We start from the raw sequence: 25,217 nt of genomic DNA, 5'->3' as shown, positions 1-25,217 counted from the left end.
AGTGTACAAAGAACTTCAATTGTTATTTCTGAAGTTCCACACACGCACACACACACACGCACACACACATTCTACATTTGCGCTTGTATTGAAGTTACAGTGCTGTGTCCTTAGAGGAGGACCCAGGTGAGGATCTTTTTTCTTTCTTTCCACACTACATCCTTTTTGATGCTGCAGTAAAATGTAAACGTTCACAGCTCACAAAAAACAAAGCACAAGTTGTGTTTTTTTTAAATCGAGGAGAAAGATTCCATCGATGATGTGATGAACTCCTGTAATAAACCTGAAACTTAAAGCCCAAAGCACAGACCAAACTAAGTCCACAAATTATTAAGATATTTTAATTCTAGTAAAAAAAGAGAGAAAGATTCATACAAAAGTCACCTTTTAACAAAATAATAAAATTACAAAAGCTGTTTAAGACATGTCACGGCTGAAATACACAGTTATGACTCTTTTATAAATAACATAAAATACCTGCTACAGTAATGAAAGGAAAGCCTTGGGAACATAAATGACATATTTCAAAGTGAAATCTCAGCATGTTCTTAGACAGTGAAACTTTAAACATGTTGCTTCCTACTTGGAGTAAAATGGCATGTGATTGAATGATTGTGATAGGAGGGAAAGTATTCATTTATCTTGGGTGAGACACAATATTATCTGTTTTAAAATGTTGTCATACGAGTTAAGAGCTTAACCGTCAAACTAAATGCTTTAGGAACAGGCTTACAGCAGGTCACAATCAGCTACAGGAAATCACAGTCTTTCACACATCATTTATCGTGAAACAATTCATTCAACATTTAATTTATAGATCATAGAACATGTGTGTGTGTGTGTGTGTTTTTAACAGAAGATATAGCACTAATCCAATGTGAGGTGAAAATGTAGAGAGCGACATGCAATGAAGCAACGCCAGGGGGCAATATGGGAAAATGCACCAGCCACACTGCCCAGAGAGCGATCCAGACACACATGAAGTACATGAGTACGAGGTGCTCAGATGAGAGGTATTAAATGGAGCATAGTATTAATTCTCTTAACACCATTAAAACCTCAAAGCATGTTCAAAGACGTGGGAATAATGATACAACATACCAACATAGGAAAATGTGATAGGATCTAGTTCTGTTGACTGTCTAAGATCACATAATTGGTGAGAGAGGAGGTCTGTTTTGTTTCCACGACAGAGCGAAACTGCAAAGATCTTCCTGAGAATGTCCGTTTGTTCCAGATCAGCTCTAGACTGGTGCCTGCAGTGACGCTCCACTACGTCAATAGGTTGGCCCTTTGCTGTAAGGATCCCGCCTCATAATGCTACTGTAGCACATGGATGGATCACACACCCCAGGCTCACCAGAGATGCCAGGATTACCACTTTTACCCTCTGCTCCGTTTAGACCAGGGGATCCAGGCCTACCTGGAGGACCTGGCTTACTGTACCCCTGGGGACCCATAGGACCTGTAGAGATAAAAGCCACGATCAGTTCAAAGGAACGGTCCACAGTGCTGAAAGGATTAAGTCTTTTTTTAAGGAATCCCAGCAAATTAGCTTCCACATGGCTTTGTGAATGATTTGTGAAACTGAATAACTAGCCACATGATTTACCAGGTGGCCCCTGGTCTCCAATGGTGGTCCGGCCAGGGCTCCCCTTCTCACCCATGAAACCTGGTTCTCCTGCAAACACAAGTGTACCTGATTGAGCATCCTGCAAAACAGCTTTAATAACATATTGTAGACTTTGACGTTGGTTTTACCTTTCAGCCCATTAACACCAGGGTGCCCCAGCCGACCAGGGCGGCCCGGCTGTCCCCTGGATCCACTAAGTCCAGGAAGACCCCTGAGTCCCTGGAGCCCAGTTGGACCTGGAGGACCAGGAGATCCAGGCCGGCTTTGACACGTGGTACAGCTACTCTGCTGGTTGCTCAGCAACAATAAATGCAGCTCAGCTAGGATGATTGACAGTACAGTTATTTCAGATGTGTGGTGAAAGAACAAAGAAACTCATCATCAGTCTGTAAAGATACTCACACTGAAGCATATCTCTGCAGATCTGCCGAATGTGACTGTCCGACATTTGACTGGCCTGGAATAAAAATGGTGGATCTTATAGATCTGTCCATTCCACTATGTTAGTCAATATCAGATCTATCATAATAAAAAACAGTAACGTTAGCACAATGTGTAGCACATACAGGTCTTCCTTCAGGTCCAGGTGGGCCAGGTAGACCACTGTCCCCCTGCAGCCCCCTGGGGCCAGATGGGCCTGACTGACCCGACTGTCCGGGCCTACCCATTTGTCCCTCTTGACCTCTCTGCCCCGCATCCCCTGCTGTTCCTTTCTGGCAAAAAATACCAGCCCAGGGTTAGCCATAGACACAACAATTCAGATTTGTATAGAGGTACAGTTATTAAAGCATTCAGTTTGGCATACCTCTCCGTTTTGTCCCATTGGACCAGTGGAGCCCTGTCAATGAAAGTCAGGATAAGTCATTAAAAATAGGAAGGACATACCATCAACAAGGTTGCACAACCCTCAATGTTTGTTATATTGTAATAACAGAAGATCTGCCTCTAGACTGCCATTAAAATGCTCAGAGACAGACAATCTTGTGGATTTGTAGAGAACGCCTTGGTCTTGGAAATATAAGGGTTTAATATGAATGAAAATGTGAAGCCAGACTCATGACCAATGAGTGGGTGTAAAGCGGTTGTAGCACCATCTATGGGCTAAATAGCATCAGATGTTGCAGTATCACTCTGATATGTGCCTATCATCTAGATTGAGACCATGCCTTCAAGAATTTGACATAGTCATAGTTAAAGGATCAGACTTACAGAGTCACACAAATAAATATATGATATATAAAAATATGTACCAAACAGGGTTTGGATGAGAAGTTGTGCAAAAAATAAAAATATAAAATCCCTGTACACATAAGTGGGTATGGCCTATATGGATCAGATTTGTATTGCAACTTTGATATGTTGCTAAACTTCATAGTTCAGGAGTTATGAATGAAGATTTAAAGGGATTAACAAATGGCCACATGGTGGCACTATCCTCATTTAAAACTATACAACAGTTTTTAGTGTTCCTGCTATCTAACAGAGAAACAGACATGGACCATTCATGAGGGGAGTAATTCATATATTAAGTTGCACAACAGTAAAATATGTTACAAAATATTTAGATTTCATGATTAGATTGTTTTATTTGCTGATCATAGAAACTCACGTGTTGCCCGTGCCGACCATGCTCTCCTTTTTCACCTTTCATTCCCTGTTGAGACAATGACGAGATCAACATCACAAAAGCATCTGAAATCCTTTGTTTCAAGCACCGGTCGTTGCTGTTCGTGCAGCATATAGTACGACCATAGAGAGTACTTCAGGTTAAAACATAATGTGATAGTGTGTTTTAAACGCGTCACATTACTCATTAGATTTAATTACATAAACATGAACACACTTCATTGTTGCATTCCAGAGTTTATTTTGTCATGGCATGAAATTGATCCAGTTAAGCATAATGGAGAAAACCATGATGGAAGTCAGTAGAACGCCAAATATCCAGTTATACTTCCAAAACACACATGATTGTTTTCCAAACCCATAATCAATGTTAAAGTTTAATTAAAGAGAATATATCCATCAACTAATAGAGATACGCCTTACAACAATTACTGAATAAGTTCCACACTGATTTTAATAAAACAGATCACTGGTAGTCATTTGGTCCAATTTCTTTTGGAAACAAAGTCTTAAATACTGCAGCCAATGATGATAAATTACACTTACATTTATTTAAAGCTTATAATTTCCTCTTAACCTCTCAATTTCAGTTATTATTTTAGATTAAAGTTACAGAGGTCAACATGATCGTAGTTTGTTCTGCTTGTGTGACTAGATAAGTGTTGATGACAGTAAAGGTTTGTCTCCAATCTTACCGTCTCTCCTCTTTCAGCGGGATTTCCTCTTTGTCCCTGACAAAAAAATAAATAAGACATGGATTATAACTTAACACGTTATATTTTGTGGGAGGGAAACAGGAAACATCAGAAAAATCACAGTGAAGACTCATAACTGGCTTATAAATGTCCAAATATAACGTTGTGATGACATTGCTGAGAAAGACTACGTCAGTTCTTGCCTAAGCAAACTGATTGTGACGTACATTTTTTACAATTGGAATTTCAGGCGAACATTTTATGTTCGACCAGACTGGGTTAACATTTACCACTAAACAACTACAAATTATGAATTGTCATTGTCATAAATCATACATCTGAAAGAAAGGGGGAGAGACGGCAGTGTCACAACACTGGCAGAACAAAATGTAAGATACCTTGCTGCCCTTCAGGCCTGGCATGCCTGGGTGCCCCAGCTGACCTGCTCTCCCTGGTTCTCCTGCACTCCCCTTCAAAAGTATTCAGTTTAACGCCAATCATTACACAGAGCAGTCTTTATTTACATACTGTAGGACATAAAACGTCCAAAAAATGCTTTTTGACATTGTGGATAAAAACATGTTCAGACATGAAGCCGCCTGGTTCATATTAGAATCTTTAAATTGAAACATACCACAGGCCCTGGTGTTCCTTGTATACCTGGACTTCCACTTTCACCTTTGTTCCCCTTGATTAAGAAATAAAACATGTCTTATGTTACAGAAAAACAAAGCAATAGCATCCAAACCGCATCATATCACTATCACTTGACTGCAGCTGATATTTTTACTCCCTTATTATAATTCATTTTCATTGACGCGTGCAAAAGTTTTTGCATACTTTCACAAGGTTTTGGTGCAGCTAGACGTTTAATTATATCCAATCGTGTGCTTTCTTTTCCAGTTGAACAAGCCTTGATAATTGCAGTCTGAAGGTCAGCCATAAAATCAAAAGTATTGCCTGCCTCTTCATAAACTAGCTTTTCACTTGTGTGCCATTTACCAATACACATTGGCTTGTTAAAGGCAGATCAGCTAATGAAATGTGATTAGGAGACAGAGCGTCCAGACCAAACAAGCCAGGCTGCTTACATTTCCACTAAAATTCCACTGACGAAAGCAGGAGGGCGAGATCATCCCTTAATTTAGCACTGCCGGTGTGGCCAAGAGGTCGTTACTTGTGCTAAAGTGTAATTTAGAAGAACAGTGGACCAAACAAAACATGCAATGCTGCTGATCTATGCAGCTCTGTGTGTCTTTCAATCAACTCGTTGGTTAGAAAGCTTCAAAGTTTGAACCTTATACAAACTGATGACACTGTGCACTGCATGACAAAGGGCTTGGGAATGTTACGTCATATCAAGCCACTATGAACCCATGTGTACTCGTTGGCAGCTGTTGAACCGTACGACATTGTGCTTGGACTCAACTTGAATCACAACATGGCTCGGCCTGCAGCTTGTCGGTTGCTAATGCCAGCTTGTGTGGATTGATCTGCAGAATTGACTTTTCTGGGTCACAGGTTGAGACAGTGCACTCACAGCCCCAGGGATGCAGCAGGGGATAAACTCACATTATATTTAGTGCACAGTCTATCCATTTTAAATACTTTAATAAATCTTTTTGATAACTGTCACTAAGACGAAAATCTGTTGTTATTTCTGCACGCTTAAGTGTAGCTTTGCCTCACTGACGTTATAGCTGTCTGAAGAAGCTCAAAAGGCATTACCTTGGGTCCAATAGATCCTTTTAAACCAGGTGCACCAGGTAAACCCATTTCACCCTGCAGGAGGGTGAAGAAATAGTTTATGGAAACTCTTTAGATTCAATATTAACACAAACTATAACAGTTTATAACAGCTGTTAACTTACAGATGGTCCAGTTGATCCTGTGAAGCCTCTGGATCCAGACAAACCAGCTTCCCCCTTAAATCATGTCAGTCAAACGTGATCACAAAGAATGATACAAAAACCATTGATCAGTTTATTTTGCACATACATTAGGAAGAGGAGCTCACCTTTTGTCCATTCAGACCTGCAATTCCTGGCAATCCAGGCATACCCTGGGAGCAAGGAAACACATTATACTGTATTACAGATCAATTTATTCAAGAATGAATAAAAGAAGAAAGAAAAATGTTTCTCATGGGTCTGTTGTCTGACAAATTTGACTAAAACATTATGTTTTCAAATGCAGTGTTTCTGAACTAATAATAAAACCAGCATGAAGGACTACATGTTCCAGTTTACGTCCTTTCAAAGTGAAATAATGATTTCATTGTGTCAGCAACACAAGTATCCAACTGCTCAATAAAAGGAACTGATTGAACTGACATGGTGCACCAAGAAATGTTACAATCCACAGTTACGGCTGGCTAGTCGTACTAGAGAAACATGGTTTTGGGCTTTTTGAAAGAATATTTAATTTAATTTCCTTCTTCAAACAGACTCGGTCTGTGCAGCAGACAAGTGTACAATCTTTAGATGACAAAAGAGGGAAAGTAGTTTCAAATTTACAAATAATACATTGAAAGTTGATGTGGTTCAGCACATGCAGCAAAACTACCCTGGAAAGTCTCTTTAGTTTTTTGTTTTGCCGTTATTTTCCTGTGAGATAAATGCTTGCAGATGCTCAGTGTTTGCCTCAAACTGAAGTTTAGGTAGCATATGTTCTTAATGATGGATTTGACTGGCAGGCAGAGAGACAGAATACTTAGAGACACCCAGACACTCACACTCTACCTATAGGAGAAGAAATCCCCGTCTTCGGGCCGACGTTGTAGTGCTAACTTCATCGTGTTTTAACTTGAGGAAGTATGGTACTAATCCTGGCTCCTTGGATACATCGCTAACTCTATTGTTCTGGTGAGGGAAAATGGCTTACAGCCTTGTGGAGCAACTGACTCATCTTTTGTAGACCCATCACAAAGTTTTGGACTACACTTATAATCATGATCAGTGGGGTGGCTGCCCAGTTGAAACACTTTCTTCCTAAAACAGATTTGCGAGAGCGCCACAGAATTCCCTCGCTGAGTTACTTTTACTGCCTTAGATTATAGCATGAGCCTGCAGGTTACATAACAGGGTTATCCTGGGATGAACTTCAGGGGAAATACCCCTAATTTACTGGCTGTCAGGGGTATTCTCTGTACTGCTGACAGTATGTTAACACACTTACAACAGTAACACATGTGCATGCGAGTCTGAGTGATCCATAAAACCATGAGTATTTGCCTATTGTTATCTTCTGACATTATAATTTCATGTCAGCTACAACTTGTAAAGCGTAATGTAGACTGCCACATAAATGAAGCTCCCCTTTTCTTTCCTTCCAATCTGAACTCAATAAGAGATATATTTCATATTTATTTCATGCATATTTTGCAGAACATCCTCAACCGCTAGAAGTGCAAGTAAAGATGCGACAGCTCAAGCAACCTACAAAATCCCAAACATGCACAACGAGTAATGTCTGTGTTTACAACTCACAGGATGGCCTTCCCTTCCATCAACACCAGGAATGCCGCTGTCCCCGGCTTCTCCCTTTATACATCGGAGAAGCAAAAGCATCATTAATCATTTAATCATTGCCGTGTCATGATAGATTCCTATCGAAAGGATGTGTACAAAAGTTGTCAAATGTGCTTTGAGAAAAGACAAGGGAGACACCAGCACTGTATGACTGCATTCCCATGGTTGCCAAACATAAACATCACAACCCTTTGGAGCAGCAATTTTTTTTAGAAACCGGCAGGCTTAGCCAACCTCATGCCTCTAGTATTCTCCTAATCCCTGAATGAGCTTTGTAAGATACTATTTTGCACTGTCGAAACAAACAGACCTTTTGACCAGGTCTTCCGGGAAATCCAACATTTCCATTTCTCCCATTTAGGCCCTGAAACCAGAGAACAGGGTTTTTACAACGGGTTATAATAGCACATAAGCTCTGATTTGATTATGAAATGTTTTATACATACTGGGTCTCCTCGATAACCTGGTGGCCCAGGAGGTCCCAAACTTCCCTTTTCTCCCTGGAAACATCATGCCATCCAGTTAAGGTTGATATATTTCTTGTGTAATTTTCAGCAGCCATTAGAATTGTCTGCATGCTTACCACTTGACCGGCTTTCCCCGGTAACCCTGCAATTCCTGTGGATCCTATTGAGCCCTGAGAAAAGATAATATGTGTCAGAGCACTTCATAGACCCATTGTGACGTTTACATGGTCACAAATATGCAGTGAGTAATTCTCTTGTTTTTTGTGGCCTTGACAATGAATTCAGCAACTAGTTGGACTGAAACTTAAAGTAGTGACGTTTTTCACTGCGCCATTCGGGCATTTTAAAAATTGCACTGGTTGACCTAATGCTAGACGTTAGTCAAGTATCAGTTGAATGGTGCGTAAATGTGGAGTCACTTTATTTTTAGAATAAAAAAACTGTTTGTTTTCTCAGATTTTGCATGACATCTTTCCAAAATATGCTGATCAATTCTCGGGGAACAGATGATTGTACAATGAAAAAAACAAAATGTTGTATTTATAACTGGCTGAACATTTATATTGCTGCTTCATTTGCTTACATATTTTATATATAAAAAGGCATTTTAGTCAACAAAGTGTCGACAGTTTCTTTCTTTCAGTTTGAGTTGAATTCAGTTTACAAAGCCCTTACCAGGAGTGGGTGTTCATGTTTTATCAGTATCAAAACATATATCAAAAATCTCTCCATCTATAGTCATCTGCACAGATTCTGCCAAACCAAAAGAGCTACGACAAAGGGATTTGTGCCACAGACTGGAAGAACTGCAGCCGGGGCAGTAAAGGCAGTAAAGTATTTGTCTTTATGCTGCTGGAAGTGTTACTGTTTTTTGGGGGATTGTGTTGCAAATGCTAGGCAGTACCACTTTGTGTGACGACATGGAGCATAAACATGGACAGCTGCTAGCAGTGTAAGCAATGACTGGTTTGCATCTCAGGTGTGCAGGGAAGTTGTGATAAGGAGCTTTCGCTCACTCCCCCAGCTGACCTACGGGTTTCCTACTGCTCTGATTTCTGTCAAGGTGAATGTAGTTACAGTGTTAATGAACGACAGAGATTGTTAGCACAGGCTGGATGGCCACATAATTCGCAATAAAATGTCCCTTCAAAGGTGATTAATGACTGTGGTCATGAACAAGTATCGCAGACGGTGAATACATAAACATCAATTTTTTTTTAAGTATCTAATAATTCTTCCTCTTTTGTACTTGAATTGAATTTAGCAGACATCTCATGTTTCCGTCCACTAGATCCTATGCCAGGAAAATGAAACTACACCCTTGGGTGGTCTTACAATATGGGAACAATTTGGAAAGGTAGGTGTAAATGCGTTTACATCCATAACAAATCGTATACTCTACAAAATTAGGATTCCCTCTAACTTGAAGAGAAGTTTGAGAGGCTGGTTGAATACCTCTCGGTGTGCAGGGATTGTTCTGTGGTGCATGGAGCACATTTAGTTTTCCCAGAGTGCAAACATCTCTTGACCCAGACATAAAGTGTAATTAATTACCGAGACCAAAACCTTTGGATGTTTCACTTGGCCTCTAGGAACATTTATTTTAAGATGAATGCCAAATGGCTGGAGTTTGAATTGTGGAGGAGCCAGAGGTATCTGAGCTCTTCAGTGTTTCTTATAAGGGGGGATGCTTTATGTATTTTTAGCCACGGTAGCACTATGGCTCTATGATGATAATGTTGGTTGGTCAGTCCCAGTAAATTAATTACTAATTATTGTGTCATTCATACCGAGCTGGGTAAACATGTTAGCATTGCCATCGTGAGCATGTCAGCATGTTGATGTTAGTATTTAGCTCAAAGCGCCACTAAGTTTAACTTCAGTGAGAACATAATGTACCCTCTCATCTACAGTACTGTATATTTTTCCAATTTGTATAACCTATTCAAAACAGAGCTTTTCCAAACTCTTTAACATGTTCAGCAGCTGTCCTTCTTTGACATGTAAGAAATGATGGAAAATCCCTGGCAGTGAACCCCCTCTAGATGCTCATCTCATCATTCATGATGCCGAGGACCGTTACACTAATTCGATGTCTAATTATGGGGTTTTAAAAGGGCACTTTCACAGACCAGTAAAAGCCATGATCCTTTCATCTTGTAAGCATTACTCGAAATAAGATTAAGAAAAGACACAGTAAATCCAGACGATCTTCAGCAGTGCAGTCCCGAGTTGTGCTCTCTCTCTTTTTTTCTGTGGCCAAAAATCAAAGTATTGCACTTATTAATCAAAGTGCGTTGAAGAAGACTGTCCAAAACACTAGAAAGAACTTAATTTGATACATCCTGGACCTGTGAGTGAAACTCTAATATTGTGACAGATGGTACAGGAAGATTCGCTCCAGGTGCAAACAGCTGAGACCATTTATTAAATGACGTTAACGGCTTGAATTGTTTTCCATTTCAGCCACCTGGCAGTGACCCCCTGTGGTCACACTGATTACAAGGTAGGACGCTATGACAGAGCTGATGCAGTCGAGAGAGGATGCATTACCTCATTGATCCTCAAAATGATGCTAAACGCAAAATGTTCACTGCGATCAGACTAATAAAAAAATTCTGTAGGACTGTCGAGCTTCTTCTACAGTCCGCTGTGACTGTGGTTGAGGCCTTTATAGTACCCGTTGAGCACAAACTGCTGGATCATTTGCTTGCTTTTATTTGACAGACCCTTTGTATGGATTATTGCATCAATTTCTCACTTTATGTTTGGAGTGCTTGTGGCAGCGAACACATTTCACCTCGCAGGTGCTTCCCACCCCCCGTGGCTCATATGCCCTTTGTCTTCCACACATTGGTATAGATCATGACAGCTGCTGGTAACATGCGGCATCAACTGCACATATGTTTTCCAGGCTGTGCGACTGAACACAGGAAGAGGCAGTTATCCAGCCGAGGCTAGTCTGCCTCTAGATATAGCGTATTGATTTCTTAACATCTTACTTTGAATGGGCTTTGAGGCTCAGAGATTGTCTCCTTAGACTTGAATGTGAAAGCTGTTTAGCCGTCAGGTTTTATCTGATAAAGGAAGATTCATTCACATTTAGTTTACATATTTGTACTTGCACTGAAGCCAAGTTGGTCACACACAAGGTTTTACTTCTAACTATTCCTCTCTGTGGTCATATGATCTGTTTTTCTCTCTTCATGTCTTCCTTGCATCTCTGCCTCGGGTCTTACAGTAATTGGGAGGCTAAGGAGCAAGAAGGAGATGCAACCGGGGGGGAAAAAACAAGGCAACAAGAGATACAAGATACTGGCTCTCTGAAAACAGGGTTTTGTTTGTTGTTTGAGCTTTCGAAGAAAAGGCCAGAACAAAAGTCAGGAAATATGAACACGTTTAAAAAGTCTCTGATGCCCGTCATGCTGACTCTGCAACATGCTCTTGTCAGACAGTTTAGAAGTTGTATTTTCTTTTACTCTCCCAGGGGATCTGGCTTTATATTCATAACATATGGTTCCTGGAGTGAGTGATGTGATGGTGTTCAAACGGTTCAGGTTAATGTCTCTAGCAGGGATTTCCTGACGAGTTACCTTGACAATTCAAAGTGTGTTTTTTTTAACGTTTGTTTTTCATTTTAATTTTGTAATTTTTCCTCTCAGCTTTTACTCACTTCTCATGCTTGAATTAGATTTAAAAAAAAAATAATGTTCACCAATATCTGGATAGAGTATTAACAAGTATTGAATGATTAACATCACCACCTTCTCTCCTGGTTTTCCAGGCGATCCTGTTAATCCGGGCACACCTCTCTCGCCCTGAAAGAACAGACTTGTGTTACAAAATTGTTCGTTGGTGGTCACAAATCAGTGCAACAGCAAGGTAGTGAAACCATTTTGGCCACAATTGTGCTTTTTGACCTTCTTACCAAAACACCAGGCCTCCCTTGCTCGCCTTTGTACCCAACTGACCCACGTGGACCCTGACGGGGGAAAAAAAAGGAAACAGCTTTAAATTCTCTGTTCTAGATGCTGATTTTTATGTTAAGGTAAATCAACTGAAATGTGTCTTTACCTCTACTCCGGGTGGACCTGGCAGCCCTGGACTTCCTCTAATGCCAGGGATACCCTTAACATTAAAAAAAGATGAGAGGTACACACATTTGGTTAAACATTTGAACCCCCTCAACTGTGTGCATGATCTCTAAGTGAGTCCAGGCTGCAGGGTGAGTTTTTGATCATGTGGTAGAACATGTGGTTTACTTTTGGATGTTTTTCATCAACCAAATCATGACTGTGCTGCCACCAGTGGTATAATCAGAGATGTTTTTTTCTATTTATCCATTGGAAAAATAAGTAAATAAGTGTGTTTACCACTGAAGTGGTTCTGACCACATCGAATTAACAAGCAGCAACTGTCATGACTTGATGGGTACATTAACTCAATTGGTTCTGGTCTTTTCTCAGCTGCGGTTGTGGATGCTGCTGTGACAGTGTTGTTGGCAATTAAGATCTGTATATTTGTATATTGAACTATGTAGTACTCACAGGCTTACCATCAGCACCAGCAGGTCCATGCTGACCAGGTTTGCCAGTGTTTCCTTGCTCTCCCTAAAGAAAGTGAAATGAGTTGATTTAATGACGTGGTACTAAAAAAGTTCTTTGTACGTCTTCATCCATCATGCAACCTCAAAGCAGCATAAATGAATCCATAGAGAGTAGGGAGTGTTGATGTAGTGTATTTTGCTGAGTTAGTTCATCGAATGTAAGATGTTCTTAGACACTGTGGGGTTATAAGGAACATCTGCAGCCTTCAATGGTCCCAGCATTTTGGATCTATTAGTAAATGTGGTAAAAGAATAGCTGTGATGTTATGAACCCAAACGTGCCTGAACCCATGTAGGTTTTATTAACAGAGTCTTGTTGCTACAGTAATAGTTCTGGGCTGCTGTTATTCGGTTGATACCCCGTGATGAATAAAAAGGGAAAATGTAGGTTTTAATCCTCATTATGGTAATTTTCTACTCTAACCAGTGTTTATCTTAAACAGTGGTCTGGTTTGCTTCAAGCAAACAGTACATTACAACAGGATCTTACAAGGCTAACCATACTGTAGCTTCCTCACAACGGCAAGCCACAATTTGCCCAACAGGAGAAAAGAGGCTCTTTGGTGCGTCCATAATTTGTAGTTTTCAGCAGATAACTGTGTATTTAAGAGATTAAAGAACTAAACCCTCCCACACAGTACTGTTTCTGGCACGAAGGAAATCTGTGGTTACAGGCTGTAATGACAGTAGCTGGATTTGACCTATTGGTAAAATGCAACCTTGTGTGCTTTTTGCTTATCCAACACAGAGAGCAGCATGGAGACATTCAGCACAAAATCCCTCAAGGCTAATCTGCGAGTGCTCTGTAGAGGACAGAAGGGAGTTTACGCATAAACCAAAATTGCTAAATATTCTTCTCTCATTTAATCTCAACAGAATACCACTGTTTAAAGTAAATGTTTAACCAACTGTCTGAACACTGAGGATGTGGTTGAGCTCTGTGTTGAACAAGGAACAGACTCTATTCTCTGATATCTCGCAGCATTTTTGTATTTATTTCTGCAGGCTAATTTGGCTTGTAGGCTGGTTTTCAGTGTGGCGGTATGTGCTGAATACAAAAACAATAAAATAACACAAGACAAAGAATGAACGATAATAGAGAGAGGCAACATTTCTTTTTTTTTAAACTGACCTTTATTCCTGAAAGTCCAGGGGCTCCAGGAGGACAAACACAAGGTTCTGGAGTTGGTTCGGTGTAATCAGGACTGTTGGAGCACTGTAACAAACAAAGACTAGACATTGAGCGTAGATACAGAAGTAAACATATTAGAGCATTTCCTTAGTCTTCTACGATTGTTAACTAATACGTTTTTTGAGTTTTTGACTATTGGTTGGACATCTAGAAAATGAGCAATCGATCAATTCATGGTCTAATGTTTGTAAATGTCACGAATCCAATACCAAAACCTGAAAAAACTGAACACATTACATTTTAAGAAAAAGAACAATTTTCATCACAAAGCTGCTGTGTTCTAAATCTAATCAGTATTTTACCTTGAATAAGCAGGTTTTCCTGCTACACTTTAAACTGGATATCTTTCTGGTTTTAAATCAAATGATGTGATATTTTGCCAGAAAGTTATCTGATCCTCCACGGTGCTATACTTGGCAAGCATTTGTAATTTTCGGCTACTCATCTTGTCTCTTTTGATATTTTCATCCACACATTAAAAGCATTAATTTGGCACTGGCTTTGTGGTTATAGCAGTTTTAAAGCCAACATAACAATGGGCCACTGCTTCACAAACACTGTTACAGCCAGCAGACAATAAAAAATGTGCAAAGCGCAACATGTTTGAAGCTGAGCCATGGGTCCTCCTCCAAGAAAGTATTGGATGCATAAACAGATGTGACTTGAAATGAATATGCTGAGTTTACACTTTCACTACACAATACTACAGTACACTGAGCTGACAGAATATAAATCAAGACCTTTTTATATGCCATTCAGAATGAGGTGTGGAGTTAACTGATGGTGAAATAGTGTGTTTCAAAGCAGAAACAGATGTAGCTGAACAAGGTGAGAAGTGGGTGAGGAGAAGTTGTCTTTGTTGCTTTTGGATTGAAATACAAGTTCAGTGCCAAGCAGACGCTTATACTTACAACTCCAGGTATTTCACACGCAGTCTCCCGGTTACTCTGCTCGGGGTCACAGTAAATGCGAAGTTTCTGGATTTCAAACTGAACAAGATTTAAAAAGAGAAGAAACTTGTTAAAAACACAACCTCCACTGTTGGAGCCTCCAAACAAGCTAACAAAACAAACACGGGGATCATTTTGCAACGTTTAGTTCGGTTTTATCAGTGCTTTGCCTCTAATTAATTGAAATTGCTATTGTACAACTGTTAAATTGCCCTCACTGGGCATTACGCAACTACATGTTGCCAGACCTCCCTCAGGGTTGGAAGAGTTCTGCAGCGCCGTTACTCTATTCTTCCATTATTTGGTATGTTGTTGATGTTGGTGGTAAAATGGCTCCGGAATGTCCCATAGACTGTTTCCCTCCAGTTACCATGTGAGCAGAGCGATGATCCCGACATATGATTTGTATTATTTTCAGCTTCATGAAAACATTACTATGACCTGGCAGTATGAATCAATGTCAAACAAAATAGTTTGCATTGTGTTGGTGATAATGACTTTTTGTAGCCTATTTAGGTTTAAACACAATACGAATGTCTGGTGTGGTCTGTTGGTTCATGCTAATTTAAAGTTGCATTGTGGTACTTTTAGAGGTCCTATTACAAAATCTGTTTCCAATTACAAGTGTGTTTATCCAGACATGATACTCACAAAAGTGCATTGACTCTGTTAAATGGCTTAAAACTACATGATCCCTATAACAATGGATCAGTACACACAATTACATCCACTGCCAAGCTGTGGCTTAATATCCATAACTATAATGAAGTAAAAGTCATGAATGATTTATGTTCTTCTCTTCTTTCTTTTCTGCACAGATTTTCTGCACAGACTCTCTTCTATTATTTCTCATGGTAAAAAGTATTTCTGTGTGATTAAATTATATTTATATGTCATATTTTGCTTATATTATAATCTACAGCGAGTTGTACTAAGGATTTTAGTATAATGCAACATCTGCATTATGTACATTATTTTACATTATTTTAAGTATCTAATTTCATTCACCATCATTGTGGCCACAAATGCAACAATGACAAACACACCTTATTGCTCATATATGTCTGAGGTATTTTATATGGTCCAATTTCTGCTATTGTGTCATAATAAAAAGTGTAACATCATATTAACAATTAGAATAAAAGGATGTATTGTGCAAAACCCAGTTATTATTCTTTTCCACATCGTTATCTTTACATTAACATAAGTATTTGCATTGCACTATATAGCCTTCTGTGGAGCAAATTACAACACAGGATAATTATGATTTATTGCAAATGCTTTGGCACGAAATGTAGCAATTGAGACAAATAAAACAACGATTAATAAAACCTAATGGACAACATTTTTTGCCAATGATCTATTATCCACAGAGTTGAGCATGTCTCTCAGGAGACAGCAATAAACTGTGTGATGCTGTTTAAAACATATATCAGTGCTGAGTTTGCTCAACAACTCATTAAACAAACTGTTCCCTCTTTCTAGAGTCAAGTTGGCGTACTTCTGAATTATTTTTCTGGGAACCAAACGTGTATTTTGTGAAAATTGGGTTCTTGATGTCAATAAACTTACTGGCACTGTTGTTTCCTTTCGGACATATTTTCCAACTTGGGTTTTTCCATTGATGAAAATACCAACAGGGGGCTCCATGGGTCGGGTTTCGATCTCCAGGTCATCAACATAAAGAGTAACATCCTCTTCGGTGACCAGCAGCCGCAGCTGGTGCCATTTCTCATCAAACAGCTTCTTTTGTCATAGAAAACAAACAGGAAAAACATCGTTAATATTATGGTACGTGCTTGGATGTGTGCTGATGAAGACATTCAAAAAAACAATCTGCCCCCTGGAGGAAGTGTTTACATTGCTGTAATTGTTCGTAGCAGAAAGCAAAGGAACTCATTGGCGCATTTTGATGTGTTAAGACCCGGACAATACAAATTAGTCACGGTTAAGAAGAATTCAATCATATGTGCTACTTCTTCAAAGTCAAGTTTTTAATCTGTTTATCATAGAGATGTCCATTAGCCTTTGTAAAGGTTGAATAGGCTACCAAAGCTCTAAAGGCTCATACCAGCTGTCTGGATATGTGAATAGGAGGATTAGGATTGATTGGTTACATAACAGGTATTATGTGTGGCTAAAAGAAAGTGCCTAAACCTTTGGGGGTGCATCGATTAAAACAGTTTGTTGATATATATAAAGAGAATACCCTTTGAATACCATTGATTACTTGTATGAATGTGCTTTCTCTTGGACAAGTTACAAGCATTTATATTCTGAATTTATAGCATAAATGAATCAATCAGATCCTTAGAGAGGTATTCCAGCAATTTAACTTTACAACTACATAAAGATGGGAGACTCACAAGAGACAGGTTAAATGAAGAATGGTCGAAATTGACGCGACAAAGGCCAAAATATCCTCATTTTTAATCTCTAGTAAAAAGGATGGATAAGGATGGAAAGAAGACTAAATACAACTGTGTAGCTTAATACTCTCTTTGAACTCAGTGGAGGGCCCTTCTAAGATTGTTTCAAAGAAATAAAACACACTGTTAACGTACCCTTGCTGTTTGCTGTGAAAATGTAACCGTTTGAGTTCCACTAGATGCCTCACTGGTTGTGGTGAACTTGACGGTGCTCTCCACTCCATTTAGAGTGACCGCCATCTGAGGTTTGCCATCACGCGTCTGTATTCTCCACACGTCCCACTCCTCTATTGCCACTGATCCTTTATACCTCAGTGTGGCCACAAAAACATATGATGGAGGCAGGCCATCAGGAAAAAGGGTCCTGGATGACCAAATATACAAGTCAGTCAACTTGTGAACACACTGGTGAAGATGAAGAAAGAATAAAAGCAAGGCGATTACCGGGTAGCTTCACTCAAGTCGACACGAGATGTCACTTCATAGGCCTTAGTGCCGCGATATGTTCCTTGTACCCTCTTTGCTTTTTTAGCCAAATTTAAATGTAACAGAATATCAAAACCCTTCTCATCGCGGGAATCTATGGGAATTCTTGCTGGACAAACAGTCTCTGCAACAGACAAACACAGTTAATTGGAAAGATAAACAAACATAGGTACAAGTGGAGAATAATGGAGGGACGGACACATGGATTAGGTGAAGAGATACCACTCTGACACCGTTATGAAAGCAATATTTGACCTCATAGTATTTTAGCGGAACAACAATTTCAGCTCCAGACACTGATCAACAGTTGCTTACCTTCGCACAGTTTCTGTCGTATGACCTGTATGATCCTGGAAATACCTTTGTAGTCCTCAACAGAAAAGACATACGTTGAAAATGGCTTGTTTGCAATGTCTTGCAACTGGGACACTTCTGTCTCTGGCCCAACACCGATTGCAAACAGAATTATTCCTTTTTTCCTCGCTGCCTCGGCCGCTTTCAAAACATCATCTTGAGACTTCCCGTCTGTGAGGACAACAGCAATTCTGGAAACGCCTAATGGGCCGCGCTCGGACAGGCCAAACAGTTTCTCTGTTGCAAACTCAATGGCTGTCCCTGTGTTTGTGTTTCCCCCCATGTACTCAATGGACTCCATCGCTTTGATGAGGTCTTTGGTCGCGAAATGCTTCCCCAGAGGTATTTCTAAAACGGGTTCACTGCTGTATTGGACGACTCCAGCCTGGGTAAACTTCTGTCCAATGTTGAAGCTTTTTGTTATGTTGACAAGCCAACGCTTTACTATTTCAAAATTGACATCTTCAACACTCCACGAGCCGTCTAGAATAAAGACCAAATCACATGGTGCGGTCCTACAACCTGAAGCAGACAGGAAATAAACAGTCAACAGTTTAGAATAATGTTTGATTAAAAAAACATTAAAATCTAGATAGGTGGAATGCTTGAAGTAAAATGCATTTTCAGTACATGAAATCACCTTTGCCAGTTTTTAATGTGTGGACAACAAGCATAACAAAGTGTGAGACAATGAAGACAGAAGCATTCTTACTTCTTATGTCTTCATCTTGAGCTGCACAAAACAAATGGAGAAGCATGAAGCACAGGCATCTTAAGACACAATGCATGGATGTTGCTTTGTAACCCATTATGCAGCTGTACCAAGTTCCAATTGTGCACCTACAGGGAAAAGGGAAAAGGAAAATCATGCTTTGTATTGCAGAGAAAAAGAAAAAGGACAATGCAAGCATTTGAGACAGTTCATTCCTCCGACGTTTTTTCCATTATTGAGATGTTTGGCTGCCATTTATTCTGGCCCATCCCCTCTCCATAGACTTCAATCACAAAACTATCCCACTAATTTGATTAATTATGAATTTATTCAAACATTAAATGATTCAAGCATTGTATATACATGCAAAAAAGCCGCATTTGTGCATAGAGGTAAAGTTCACCCTAAATGTTACATGAAAGTGATCTGATTAAGCTTTGTATGAATGTGTATGACTCAAGCATGACAGCAGGAAGTCCATGCATACATTCACACTGTAATCATTTGTTTCATTTTCAAACATTTTGCATATTAATTTGATTGTTGCTAGTTATTTTTGGTTAGGTTTTGTGACTCAACAGTTTTATTTTACAGCAGGACAGGTTATGATTTCGACTTTTCATCAACTGAGCTGCGCATTCTGTAGAAGCCTGGCTGTCTCCAGGATAGGCATTAGTACAGAGGAGTGTGCACATATAAGCTGACTTGGTGCAAACAATACTGTGTGCATATTACACTTAGGTCAAGGCACAAGTGAAGCACAGATCAGCACGGTAATTCAAATCTTATTACGAAAGGTAGGGTAAAAAAACTGAAAGTAGAAGAAATGGCAGCTAAATGTCAAAATAATGGACAACAACGCTAAACAATTAATCTAAGACAGAACAAAATTATATAAATACTTATGTTTTAATCAGACAAGATCTTAAAACTGCATTGTTTGAGTTTTCAGCCACTTGAGGCAGTGCAACAACATTGACATATCATCACCTTATAAAGTTGATATGGCGAATGTCCATTTATATGAAGTCAGTACTATTCTCTTAGGGAGTGTTAGTCCAATATTGTTAGCTCTGTTTTCGGTCTCTAGCGCCAGAGAGAGATATCTTGCTCTTTAGCTGCTGAGTGCTCCACTATGTTCACTAACTAGAGGCTAACTTCTGCTGTTTGGTGCTGAGCAGGTAGAGCACAGTGGGTTTGTCTGAGTTAATGCTAAAATCAGCTGCAGGCAGTTGTCACTGGGGCCATCAAGTGCAAATTCAACACTCAGCCCATGTTTGCTTTTTCATAAGTGATGTTCACTTCCTCACCTCCCACTGCTGCCACAGACGCTGCTGCACTACCACAAATCCCTAATTCACTTACTTGAACCACAAAGTTATACTCTTGAGCTCTGCATCCAACCTCCATGCGGCACACTTCATCTTTCCAGTCCTGCCGCACAGCCACAGTACACCTAAGCATTTTCCTTTCAAGCCTCATCCACCACATCCTTACATGGCACTGCCAGCTTTACTAAATAAACAACTTACTGAACTTCTGACCACAACTGCCGCTAAACCAGTGCTCACTGTTTCCTGTGGGATTATCAACTGTTTCCTCAAATCTGTTGCCATTTGCCAATCTCTGCCCACCTTTGGCCAGAATACTGTACAACACGACTGCCCAGAAAAGCTTCACTCCTACACTTTACCTCCCTAATGGATAACACCAATTGTAATACCTTCCTTCAGCAGATGAAGACATCTCAACCAGTTACCATCACATGCTGCTAAAATACTTATTGTTGTAGTACAATTTGAGAAAATGTTAGTGAAACAATTTGTACATTATTATGATTAATCTCTTGCGGTTTGCTTCAATACCTTTCAACTCCCTCCAGCTCTTCTTCTATCTTCCTAATTTATCCACTCCCTTGCGCCGATGTTTTGCCCTACAACCATTCTTTACCTGAATGATTCACTCAATCAGTAATGATTTTGCTGCATGTGCCCAGCCCTTAAGGCTCCTCACTCTACACCTGCACAGCAACATGCTTGCTGTGAGTGCTGACTGTTGAAATGCTTGAACTGCGCTCCAGGAACTCAAAAAAAGGTGTCGTAATATAGCAGCTGATGTCCCGATATAACCTTGATGCTATGTGACTGTCAGATAAATAATGGTGTTCTCAGGCCCTCAAGTAAAATATCTACATATGGCATCTGATCTATTTATCAAGCGTTTATCTATACATGTGAGGTTTTCCTGCACTGCACTGCTTTGCCGATCCGACCAACAGCGTCGTAGCAGAAGCTTAGCACCCATCCATCGGTTCCTCCTCAGGTAACCATTGTTAGGTCTGTCAGCACTTTAGCTGTAGTTTGCACCGTTAGCCATCTAGCTGTAAGACATCGGCTCTCCATCGATATATTCAGAGCCGTTTAGAGCTGACCGGAAATACTCCCAATCTCGGATCATGCACCTTTAAGGTTAGGGACATTAACGGTTGTGGATTTTTAGGGGAAATTGCGAAATTTTGCATTGATATGTTGTTCCAATTCATATATGACTTTGGTGATCCCCTTACTTTTCATCTAGTGCTGTCATCAGGTAAACATTTGTATTTGTTGAGTAATTTGGTTTATGACCAAATACCTGCAAAACTAACAACATCCTCAGCTTTTCTTTTTATTTAATGCTAATGATTGCAGTATTTAAAAAAATCAAACATTGTCATGCTTATGTGCCAAACTAAGATGGTAAACATGGTTTAAATTATACCTGCTGAACAGCGTGTTTATATTATCATTGGGAGTATGTTTGCATGCTGACATTTGCATTTAACTCAAAGCTAGCATGGCAGTAAACTCTCTACAACCACAAGAGGGCCATTTTAAGCCATTTCAACAAATTGCCCAATCTGTTCTGTTTCTGATGATAACTTGGATATGCCTTGGCACCAACTCAAATATTGAACACAAATCCCAGAGCTGAACTGAGATATTAAGAACCAGGTGAAACAATAACAGTTGGTGTTTACATTGTGCATGTGAGCAGAGGGTAGACAGGGTTTATCATGTGTTGTGTTGATCCTCTACATTGTTCAACATGTGAAAGAAAGAAACTGCTGATATCCTAAAAGGAGGGAGTTGCAAATGAAGACCAGATATGCTGCATACAGTAGAAGAAGCAGGACTGGTGGAAGGAACTTGATAGGAAGGAAGTGACCACACTGCATATACATATCTGATTGTGAGGGTCAACAAAACTGCGGCTATAGGACATGACCCTTGGCCTCCCAAAAGCGTTTATTCCTGCGCAGCCAAAGAGGGGTCACACTCTTTAACATGACTGAATTTTTCCACCATGTAAACTCAGCGTTGAAGTAACAGTTGAAGGAGGCGTTTAGCTGCCATAGTTCTGCAAGCCGTTTTCTTCAGAATTTTTCCCCGCTAGGGAGCTGGAGGAGGTTGTTGGAAAACCCCCTCATTGGCAGGGTCCATTCAGGATGACTTTCCCCTCGACTGACTTTCCCCAAACGAAGTGTTTCTACACCTCTGCTCGAGCCACATGGAATTGATTTACACCATCAGACAGTGAAATTCCGACTGTGGACTTTGACTAAACACATGTAGTTACGATGAAGGGAAGCAACCTTCGTCCAGGAATAAAGACGCAACATTACGCATGCTATGCTATAATGCTTAATGCATGCATAATGTAGTAGAATAAACAGGTGCAGTGTTGCAGGTTAGTACCAGACTCCACTGATCTCTGATGTTATTGGGGCAGCACAGACACTTTGTAGCTCAAGGTTTTGGTGTTTGAATGGCAGAACTGTAACTCTGTGAATATAACTACCACATGGCATTCATTCTAGGTTGAGCGAGTTGTTTGTTGCAATACTTCTCAATCTCAATAAGATTCATGTGAGACTTATTCACAGTTTAGTTCCAGCTGGAAATGTCGTTCAGGAAGCTGCTGAACAAATGATTTCTCCCAATACACTCTATAACCTTTCACTTGTTTTCACATTTCACTTTCAAGGTGGGCGACACTGAGTCATCACACATGTTAAAAACTGTACCACAGATTTTGTGCTTAACAAGTTATACTTCCCTTCAAAATGTAAATTTTGACATGTAGCAGGAAACCATAACAATGTGTTTGAATTATGAAGCTCCGAGAGAGAAAAAAAAGATCCTTTCCATTTGTTTTGTACTTTTTGTAATACAACTGCATGCTTTAACTCCCCTTGACTTGTTGAAGTTATACTTATCTGCTGTAAATTTCATTCCAGAAACAACAACTGCTGGTTGCCAAGATCAGGGGGATTTATTCCTGCCAAATTCTTCAAGCAACAAGGAAAAGCCAAGCCCAATCTGTTCGACTAATCCAAAGCTTAAATAATGTCTTGTAAAACCTCTGCTCATATAGTTCTTATCGCTGCCCACTCTCAAAAGCTTTTGTTATTTGCGTATATGCTGTTCTCACATCTGTAAAAAAAAAAAACTGTATGAGTACAATACATGCTATACTGTGGTGCACTTTGCAGCAGGCTTGCACAGATTCAAGAAATATCAAAGAAAAAATATATTTTTTTACGAGAAGTGCAATGGCCAGGAAGGAAATCTGGAGCGGATTCCATTCATTCTTTGCACGACAGTAGCACAAACAAGGGACTGATAACTGGTCTTAATGTCTTCATTGTGTAACTGCGGCAGCACAGAGTCAAGGACACGAGAGTAAAAGTTGACACTGTGCAAAAACTGTTACTTATCTGAACACATCGTAACACACGGCACACTGAAAAATATATTAAATACACTAAAATCAGCCCAACAAATTCACTTTAATGATCAAAAACTGCCTCCATAGATTCTAATACTCTGAATGTAAATGTCAATTGATACAATAAATATGACATTTACATCGTCATGCATAAAAACACACCCAAAACCTCTAACTGCAAATGAGACATTTTTTTAAATTCTGAAATACAATTCGTTTCCAAACAAAAAGACAGAAAGTAAGCAAAAGGTTACCGGTAAGCGTCCAAGCCCTTGTGTGAGTTCCTGTTAATCCTCTCATTGAGAGCCAGTGATCAACACTGTTCACAGTCCTGGGTTTACAGAAACTGAATTTAGGGAGAAGTGCACATGTTTCTCTGCTGAATGAAAGCCTGCCCTTTCCAGCAGCTCTCTGTCTCCTCTCTTTCTGTCCTTCTTCCTCTCCACCCCCACCTCCACCCTCACTCCGGACTTTTACTGGCCTACAGCCACCCTCAATTACCATGGGTGGAAAGAGAAGTAGATAAGGAGAGCATGCAATAGTGAAGCACATCTCTGACAGTCCAAAAGGAAAATAATAGTAATGAGCACTGCCTCCTTCCAAGTGTTAAGGGTTTGGCTCGTGTGTGGGTTGCTTGGGGCATAACCAGAGAACATGGAGTTTTCTGGATGCAGAACAAGCACCGGATCAGCCAACAAACTTTAGTATACTGAGACACAAACACTGTACTGCTCATGGTACCCTCAGCAGGTCCTCAAGTGCTCAGCAATATATCACACTACTCCTTTTTAAATTCCACTTCATCACCCAAATGAGCAGCAGATTATGTTCTTACAAGTCAGCAATGAACAAGGTGTGAAAAGCTACTGCAGTGCTGTTTCTGCACGAACAGCTGGAAGTTGTTAGAAATGCAGAACTCAAACTGCTATCTGTAGAGCAGGCAGATCTCAGTTTAATGCGCTCTAACAAGTCGTATCACGTTTGTGCTCAGTGACAGCCTGCTCTGCACCAACAAAGGGCAGCCTCAGTGTTTGCAGGCTCTCTTAAAGTCTGATAGTGTACTGAACACTGTACTGTACAACAAAGGCTGTGTTGTTCACTACAGTGCAGTACAGGAGAGTATAAAAGATTGATTTTCTAAATATTTTAAAGTCATTTTCAAAGGTAAAAAAGCAACTCATTTTGACAAGTCATGGCATTGGCAGTTTTGGGTCGTTTCTTTGCTCCTGTCACAGTCCTGCACCTCTATGGAAACAGCACGAGCATGGCTGGAAGAAGAGAGAACTCAAAACTGTCTTTTGTGCAGTATAACAAAGTTACCATGCCATAAATCATAGAAAAGGAAAAAATGCACACAATTAAATCTTTATCCAACATTTGGGTAGGTGTCCGCAAGTCTTAGCAATGTTGGGGGGTAAAAAGGGGCTCCGCGTGCTATACATATTGAGCTATTAACATTTTTACAACGTCTACTTACAGCCTCTCCTGTCCTCTCATCAATGCACTGTGCTCGGCAGCATGCAGTTCTGTCGAAGATTCACGGAATAGTTGTCACGTGACTGTTGGTCTCAGCCGAGTCAATCATGGCTTCAAGGACCGAAAGATGAAACTCTGACGATAGTGACGGTTATTACAGCTTCTGGCTATGATGAACAGGTGATAGTTTGGTTTAAAGAAAACGTGCTTTTCCATCCCGCTGGTGGCTTTTGGGGTTCAGAGGGTTGAGTCAGATGAATTAGAATAAATAACCTTTTCAATACATTAATT

The 25,217-nt window shown here is 40.0% G+C and overlaps 1 protein-coding gene across 2 annotated transcripts; it reads right to left on the bottom strand.

Annotated features, from left to right (window-relative positions):
- Positions 1–368: 368 nt before the first annotated feature.
- On the bottom strand, positions 369–23,840 carry col21a1 (collagen, type XXI, alpha 1). Of its 2 annotated transcripts, XM_079169367.1 has the most exons (29): positions 23,705–23,840; positions 18,681–18,808; positions 17,930–18,490; positions 17,573–17,738; positions 17,264–17,492; positions 16,272–16,445; positions 14,661–14,738; positions 13,690–13,773; positions 12,499–12,561; positions 12,026–12,079; positions 11,880–11,933; positions 11,716–11,769; positions 8,068–8,121; positions 7,931–7,984; positions 7,795–7,848; positions 7,443–7,496; positions 5,972–6,016; positions 5,826–5,879; positions 5,683–5,736; positions 4,589–4,642; positions 4,353–4,424; positions 3,955–3,990; positions 3,243–3,287; positions 2,439–2,471; positions 2,200–2,346; positions 2,036–2,090; positions 1,762–1,953; positions 1,613–1,681; positions 369–1,465 (listed from the first exon to the last, which is right to left on the bottom strand). In XM_079169367.1, the coding sequence occupies exons 2-29, from the start codon at positions 18,775–18,777 to the stop codon at positions 1,278–1,280; spliced, it is 2,874 nt and encodes a 957-aa protein (XP_079025493.1). In that variant the 5' UTR covers positions 18,778–18,808; positions 23,705–23,840; the 3' UTR covers positions 369–1,277. The 2 variants fall into 2 exon arrangements, with proteins under 2 accessions (XP_079025493.1, XP_079025494.1); XM_079169368.1 differs by lacking the exons at positions 369–1,465; positions 1,613–1,681 and having other exon boundaries at positions 1,795–1,953; positions 2,200–2,342.
- Between the last annotated feature and the right edge of the window lie 1,377 nt (positions 23,841–25,217).

The sequence above is a fragment of the Pholis gunnellus genome (genome assembly GCF_910591455.1).
Source record: "Pholis gunnellus genome assembly, chromosome: 11".
Classification (NCBI taxonomy): Eukaryota; Metazoa; Chordata; class Actinopteri; order Perciformes; family Pholidae; genus Pholis; species Pholis gunnellus.
This window is presented reverse-complemented; position numbering and strand designations above follow the sequence as displayed.

Bases quoted from the DNA above. Each gene is read 5' to 3' on its own strand.
- col21a1 (XM_079169367.1), bottom strand. From the start codon at position 18,777: ATGGGTTACAAAGCAACATCCATGCATTGTGTCTTAAGATGCCTGTGC. The intron at 5,880-5,971 runs GTGAGCTCCTCT...ACATGATTTAAG, and splicing joins CAGGTCTGAATGGACAAAAG to GGGGAAGCTGGTTTGTCTGG. The intron at 2,347-2,438 runs GTATGCCAAACT...ATTTTTTGCCAG, and splicing joins CAATGGGACAAAACGGAGAG to AAAGGAACAGCAGGGGATGC.